This window comes from Salvelinus fontinalis, chromosome 21 (assembly GCF_029448725.1).
Source record: "Salvelinus fontinalis isolate EN_2023a chromosome 21, ASM2944872v1, whole genome shotgun sequence".
Lineage (NCBI taxonomy): Eukaryota > Metazoa > Chordata > Actinopteri > Salmoniformes > Salmonidae > Salvelinus > Salvelinus fontinalis.
In genome coordinates, this window is record NC_074685.1 from 29,933,097 (window position 1) to 29,940,933 (window position 7,837).

Here is a 7,837-nt window from a genome sequence, read left to right on the forward strand (position 1 = left end):
AAATTTACAGTTAGACAAATCCATAGTAGACACAGGAGTCTATTGTCAGGTTAAAGCAGATGAATATGCTGAGGCTTTAATACCTTTACGTTAACAATCTTTAGTTAAATGTTTTTAGTATTTCTGAAATAACATGTAAAAGTCCTCTATATTACAATCTAAAAAAATTGTAAGGCATGGCATCAAAAGTCATTTTGGAGCATTTACTCAGAGCATAGTAAATAAATACAAATGAACCAAAATAAATACACAGAAAATGCAGCGATAATGCCTACCTAGCAGTACTATAGTACTACAAACATAGCCTATCAAGCTACAGTACCACAGTCAAATCCTGTAAAATAAAAAGTATTGTTTGCACAAGCTAGTAAATCAGTAAGACTTTTCCTCCACAAGGAATAGCCCAGATAACAGATCAGTTTCCCCGACAACGTCTACATATCTTCACAGAAACAAACATTGACTCGGGCTCTTGTAGAAATAAAGTGGCATTGCATTTTACCGCCGAAGATCCACACACACAAAAACACTTCATCCTCATCACTCTAAAAAGCTGACAGACGCAATCAAACATGCCCAAGCTTGTTGATTTTGGCTGCTTCGTACGTGCATTGGTGTTTAAACAGGAATCAGAAAAGAAAAAAAAACAGACATAAAAGGGGCAAGACATTCTGTCAGGTGTAGAAAAGTTCAGGATTCTCATACAGTTGGTGCGGGGACTTTCAGGTTCAACAGTAATGATCTTCCCATAGACTGTCCTGGTGTATTTCAGTGTTTAATACACTGTATATCAGTGTTTCACAGTCAAAGTCAGAGCTGGGCGATGGCCTGGCCCCTGGCCTCTGTGGTTGTGATGTACTGGGAGGGGACAGCTGGTGCTGTGTCCAGGGTAGTGTATAGCCCGGCCACCTGTCGGTCCACCAGGGGCTGTCCAGTGCTGGGGCCAGTCAGCTCACAGTCAGAGTGGTTAAAGGTACCCAGAGACTCCAGGCTGAAGCCCTCCTCCCTCATCTCCTCCCATAGGCTCCCTGAAAGACAGAAACAAACACATTATCACCATAGTTTAAAACAGACAGTTATGGTGAAGACTATCTGTTTTGATAAACGTGATCGACAAATATGGCATTTGATTTTAAACATACGGTAACATCCCTCCTATCCTCATCAGAACCCACCGGCAAACTCCATGATACTGGAGTCCAGAGCGTCCACCTCGGCTGTGACGTCTGGGTGGAGGCTGTACAAGCTGTGGCTAGAGGGGTGTCTGTAGGCCTGCAGCTGGTGGAAGGGGCTGTGGGAGTAGTCTGGGACAGCATGGAGGGGAGGGGTCTGGGCGTGTACAGGGGAGCTGGGTTCTCCTAGGAGGGTGTGATTCTGGTCCTGGAGGTGGAAGGGGAGGGAGGACTGCAGATGTCCAGACAGCGGGGGACCACAGGGCCTGGACGGGACACATGTCCTCCTGGGATCACAGGGCTTTCTCCGGCAGCTGTCTGGTCGGTCTGTGATCAGCCTATCCAGCTCATCTGAGAGCCAATAGAAGAGCATTCGCTATAAACACTCATCAAGCAACCTTATATAATGAATCAGAATGTTGCAATTATTGTCATGTTTCCACTCCCATCCTCCCCTGCCAGGTCTCACCTGGGTTGGCCATGCTGTGGCGGATGGCAGTCAGGTCCTTGCGTTTCCACTTCTGCATCTCCTCCTCCATCTTGTTGATTTTGGCTGGGTTGAGGGCCCACAGACAGCCCTTACGAGAGGTAGAGGAGGAGCCTCCCTGCTTGTTCTCCTCCTTCTCAAAGCACTTGTTCAGAGACAGGTTGTGTCTCACAGAGTTCTTCCAGCCGTCAGGCGCCGTCTGTAGGGTGGAGAACCATACATCAGTAAAACACATTATACTGATCATATACAATGTTGCTGATGTTCCCAAACTTCCACGAGCCCTGACAATCTCAGGTGTGTAAAGCAGTATCTCCCTGCTCCTCACCTTGAAGTATGGGAAGTGCTCCTTCATGAAGCCGTAGATCTCACTGACAGGAAGGCTGCCTGTCCGGCTGTTCTTCAAGGCCATAGCAATCAGGCAGCTGGCAAAAAACGTCAAATATCATGCATTTTCATTTTTGCTCAGTTCCCATTGTTCTGACCACTAGTCTGCTTTACACACTGTGTTAAAACTGCACCGATTAAATGTCAATGGAAAAAGGAGGGGTCAGTGTGTTAGTGTATCCTACCTGTAGGAGTAGATAGGTTTAGGGAAGGCCTTGAGTTGTTGTAGCAGATCCTGGTTGCTGTGGGGGTTGGTGATGCTCGTGACTGCTGCTTGCTGATCATACAGGTTCTGGTTATGGTAGGAGGTGCTGTTGTACAGGCTGCTGGGGGAACACTGGGAAAAAGCAAAACAAGAGACATATTAGGCTGTCTTTGAATCTATTACAAGTGCTAGAAATACTCTGCATCTCTCTGACATACAGTCTTACGTTCATAAGAGTTCAGAAGCACTTCTGAAACAGTCAGTGGATGTGTTACCTGTTGCACAGCCTGAGCTGGGCTGTAGGCCTGCTGGGGGGAGTGGAAGTAGTGGGCTGGGGAGGACTGGTATTCTGAGGCAGGCACAGCACTTCCTGGCAATCCTGCCATCTGAAAGACAAAGACACACAGTAGGAGGGGAAGAACAGTGTTGATTTAAAAAATACCTACAATAATAAGACCCCAAAAAATACTTACATTTCCATTTTGATTGTTGAGGTAGTTCATTCCAATATAAGTGTTTTGCATGTTGCTATGTGGATGGGTCGTGGTATTATGTCCTGGTGCTGTACTCATGTTGCTTTGCTGGTCTGAAAAAAATAGTATATGTTTCAGGCCACGTGTGTATACGTGTTTTTTGGCTTGTTTGTTTGTGTGTGTGTGTGTGTGTGTGTGTGTGTGTGTGTGTGTGTGTGTGTGTGTGTGTGTGTGTGTGTGTGTGTGTGTGTGTGTGTGTGTGTGTGTGTGTGTGTGTGTGTGTGTGTGTGTGTGTGTGTGTGTCTGTATTGTGTCTCACCTGTGTGTAGTTCCAGTATGCTGCTCTGGGGTCCTGCGTTGTTGAAGGCCAGTCTGCCTGTGGCCATCTGCTGCAGCCTGGGTACATCCACGGTGGTTAGCCAGGACAGAGACTGCAGGTCCTCCAGCTCCTCACTCTGCTGGAGCGGCTCAGTGGTCAGTAGCCTGACAGACACACACAATGAGCTGGTTACATCTACTGTAAGGGCGCTACGGGATAAACATATTCCTTATAATGTATATTGCCACTGCCCTCAGCTTATCAAGACAAGAGGTCACTGAAACTTTTGCTAACGTGCTATTCTTCTTCTTGTAAAATACACTGAACAAAACTATAAACACAACATGCAACAATTTGAAAGATTTGACCGAGTTACAGTTCATTTAAGGAAATCAGTCATTTAAAATAAATTCATTAAACCCTAATCTATGGATTTCACATGACTGGGAATACAGATATGGATCTGTTGGTCACAGATACCTTAAAAAAAAGGTAGGAGTGTGGATCAGAATACCAGTCAGTATCTGGTGTGACCACCATCTGCCTCATGCAGCACGACACATCTCCTTCACATAGAGTTGATCAGGCTGTTGACTGTGGCCTTTGGAATGTTGTCCCACTCCTCTTCAATGGCTGTGCAAAGTTGCTGGACATTGGCGGGAACTGGACACGCTGTCGTACACATTGATCCAGAGCATCCCAAACATGCTCAGTGGGTGACATGCCTGGTGAGTATGCAGGCCATGGAAGAACTGGGACATTTTTCAAGCTTCCAGGAATTGTTTAAAGATCATGGCGCCATGCATATGAAGTGATGGCGGCGGATGAATGGCACAACAATGGGCCTCAGAATCTCGTTACGGTATCTCTCTTCGTTATGCCTGCCCATAAAATAATCCCACCGCCATCATGGGGCACTCTGTTCACAACGTTGACACCAGTAAACCGCTCGCTCACACAATGCAATACACGTGGTCTGCGGTTGTGAGGCTGGCTGGACGTACGGCCAAATTCTCTAAAATGACGGAGGCGAATTATGGTAGAGAAATTAACATTAAATTCTCTGGGAACAGCTCTGGTGGACATTCCTGCAGTCAGCATGCCAATTGCATGCTCCTTAAAAAGTTGAGACATCTGTGTCATATGACAAAACTGCACATTTTAGTGGCCTTTTATTGCCCCCAGCAAAAGGTGCACCTGTGTAATGATCATGCTGTTTAATCAGCGTCTTGATAGGCCACACCTGTCAGGTGGATGGATTATCTTGGCAAAGGAGAAATGCTCACTAACAGGAATAAGCTTTTTGTGATTATGGAACATTTCTGGGATATTTTATTTCACCTTATGAAACATGGGACCAACACTTCACATGTTGCGTTTATATTTTAGTTCAGTATAATTTGTGTAACCTAATTTGCATAAAGGACATAATGAGCATGTTACTTTCCAGTTCCAGACACTGAAAAACAAGGTGATGTAACATCTGGTGACCACTGATCCTCATGCTCCATTGGCTGAATCACAATACACAGGGGCACACCCACGGTATTGAAAATGTGGAGTAGGGTCGGGTACACTGTGTACACATTGTCTGCAACAGTTGGTCTGGCCATTGAATAATGATTAGTTATTGTGTCCCAAACGACAGTCCCCAGCCCAGTGGCACGTGGCTCTATTGTTTCCAGAGGGCTGTTCCCGGATTGTCTCAACCCACTCCACCCCCATCCCCATGATGACCAAAGCCTGCATTCATCTGGTTGAGTGACAGCTAATTGACAAGCGAGTTAAAGGAGAGCCATCTGCCTCTCTGTCACCACCAGACCCTCTGCACTACAACCAACCACTCTCTAGTGAAGGGGACTCCCTGAGGGGAGCAATAGCCTGGAAGGCAGGCTTAATGCTGTTGACTCTTCTAAACAGACATTACAATAACATGCATGTTGCATACAAAATGACATCAGTCTGGCATTACAGCCCCACACACACATCAGTAGGTAGACTTATTTTTAGTCACATGGTAAAACAACATGTTGGTTGGAGACCCTGTGTGGGCCCTTTCACACCAACAAGCCAAAAAGGGAATGGTTAATAACTATAAGTAATATAATGTGAAAGCCCGGTCTACAAACAGGCCATTGAAGTTTGATTGTGGTTCATTTGACAGTCAGGGTTTGGTCAATGTGTTGAATTAACTCAATTAAAAGTAGGCTAATGATAAAAGAGATGATCTGGGATAAAATCAATGGGCCATAGGCTATGAGTTAAGAAACTAGGTAATAAGCATAAGAAATTAGACTACAGTGAGAACATTACAATAAAGTTACATTAATGTGGGCACAGAATATCCAGCATGATAAAAGTGACTGTAGTTCATTCAATGACAATTTGACTGCAAACAATCTCCAAACTTGATTGCTTGAAAAGTCACTAAACATAAAACCAGAAAAAACACCAACCTTTTTGAGGGAAACATCCATGTAACTGTGCCACAAATAATACTGCTCAATTTAGCTTAGCACAAAATAATGATTCCTTCTGAGGTAAAACTCCCTTTACTCAACAACAATGTCGCTAGGTGAACTCCAAACAAACACAATGTGAAGGCTAGAGACAAGCAGGTCCAGTGCACTGAACAATAACCTAGTTGAAGTGAGCTCAGATTGACCAGGAAAAAAGTGGTTCTTTACTTGAACTTGTAAAGGAGTGTTCGATGTGTCCACCCCCTTCGATTACCAGTACAAATTAGAAAGGCAGTGAAGCAAGTCCTCCCCCCAGGGATAACTACAAGCAGTGTCCCCTTGTTTTCTATTTTTGAGGCCAGCCCTCCAAAGTCCCCACCACCAGACACCCAGGGATATATCTCCCCCTCTCCTCCATTGCCCCAAACAGCAGGACTGAAAACAGAGCTGATGTATTCATTGTAATGTTTTTTGTGTGCATATTTTCACACACACGCGCACACACGGGGGTGATAGAGTGAAAGAGAGAGAGAGAGAGACGGGGATCTTAGCAAACCATAACGTTAACATAAACCATAAGGTTTGCCTGCTAAGCTTTTCAGAGTTAACTAGTTCAGACAAGTGACAGCCTGATGATGTGATTAGCTGTCTGTACCTGAAATCATGTGATGAGGTGTGATGATTAACGTTAACGTTAATTCCAGAATTTCAGAGAATCGCTGTCATTCTGGGGGTGGTATCATCTCCTGAAAGATAAATAGCCACAGTTACTGTAGCTAGCTAACGTTAGTTCAAAGATTTTCATTGTTCTATTTGTGGTTAGTTGATAAACATGGCATACTTACAGCTAGCTAGCTAACCACAGAGACACAGCTACCTTTACATTTAGCTATCCCGCGTAGTTACCTGAACCATACCTGACTGTCTAGTTAGCTAGATAAGTTAACGTTGCAAGCTAGCTCCCAACGCTACAACAATACTAGTATGGGACATGTATTTAACGTTACGTCACTGTGCTAGCTAGATATCAGAGATAGCTAGCTACGTTACATGAAACGTAAACAACTGTGTAAACAACACCTTCCTAACCTGTTCTGAACGAATCCAAAGGTGTTCTTTTCAACTTTAAGTTTGAGTCCATTCATTCACCTTTCAAACCGTTTTTAAAACTCCCTCTTCTGTCACCGACTGTCCAGTGTCGACTCCTCTCTGTCGAGGAGCTGTTCATCAGCACCACTGGTGTGGTTCGGATTTCGACCCCGCTCGCTTGCCCGCGCGGTTTGGGCTGCGGCGGGAAGGTGGTCGATGAGGCGCGGAGAGGGGGGGCAGTAGCGTCTGTTTTCAGGCTCAATAACAGCAGTGAAATAAACACCAGTGGAAGCAGCAAACAACATTGAGAGGTTGGGATGATGCTATTTGAAAGGGGAGGGAATTCAATAGTTTGCAAATATTGATATTGCTTGTATAAAACATGGTTAGCGTATATTTTGCTCAAATAGGACCAATGACCCTGCTAAACAAGGTCTTGGATAGCCTAGGGCTAGGCCAACCTCCCAAATGAATGTATACTTTTTGAATACTTTTTGGCCGTCCCAATGGAGTGGGCAAGTTTATCGTCCTAGCTGCTCTTGAAATGTATTTTCCCCGCAATCATCATAACTGTTGCACATAGCCTCGTTCCCATACATGAATAATCCGAACACACTCTCCTATAGAGTTGGTGCAATTTGTCCCAGGTATGGTATGTTATCAACAGCAGCAAGCAGGAAATTATTACTATATATTGTTTGGATCGCAATCAGTATGTTTTAAGCTACACTTGTTTATATCTAGCTGACTAAACTTAACGCCGTGGTGAAGAATGTTTCTGAGTTGAGTTCATTTTAAACAGTCGGAATGAGAGGGCAATGTTACGCTTCCCGCAAATCTGTCACAATCCAACACATCATTTAGTACTGAGCCGCAATAAATAGAGAAGGTAGGACGAACATCTCTACTTGTTTTTTTCTTTAATAATCATTCTGGATAGCAATGTCGATCAATGACTAATTTATGGTTAGGTAAATCATGTATGATTGTTCTCTTTTTCATTCAAACATAACTTTAAATATATGTTTTTAGTTGACATAAGAGCCACTAGAATACATAATATGAGTCTCTCTGACACATGAAGGTTAAGCAGGAAAGCCATCATAGTATGGTATGTCCCTCTTACTGCAGCACAGGCTGGTGTTGACAGCAGCGGTAAGATGCACTGAAAGGACAATAGTTTCCTCCCAACAGGCCCGATACTGTAGATTCACCATGGCAGTGATGAGTGGTTTGTAATTAGTTC

General features: G+C 44.3%; 1 protein-coding gene across 3 annotated transcripts; it reads right to left on the reverse strand.

Moving 5' to 3' along the window:
- Window positions 1-189: 189 nt before the first annotated feature.
- On the reverse strand, window positions 190-6,882 carry LOC129818611 (forkhead box protein N4-like). Of its 3 annotated transcripts, none has more exons than XM_055874692.1 (9): window positions 6,652-6,882; window positions 6,158-6,248; window positions 3,044-3,207; window positions 2,527-2,637; window positions 2,232-2,383; window positions 1,988-2,084; window positions 1,642-1,858; window positions 1,176-1,523; window positions 190-1,028 (listed from the first exon to the last, which is right to left on the reverse strand). In XM_055874692.1, the coding sequence occupies exons 3-9, from the start codon at window positions 3,128-3,130 to the stop codon at window positions 811-813; spliced, it is 1,230 nt and encodes a 409-aa protein (XP_055730667.1). In that variant the 5' UTR covers window positions 3,131-3,207; window positions 6,158-6,248; window positions 6,652-6,882; the 3' UTR covers window positions 190-810. The 3 variants fall into 3 exon arrangements, with proteins under 3 accessions (XP_055730667.1, XP_055730665.1, XP_055730664.1); XM_055874690.1 differs by having other exon boundaries at window positions 6,592-6,882; XM_055874689.1 differs by lacking the exons at window positions 6,158-6,248; window positions 6,652-6,882 and adding exons at window positions 2,725-2,837; window positions 5,500-6,151.
- Window positions 6,883-7,837: the final 955 nt, after the last annotated feature.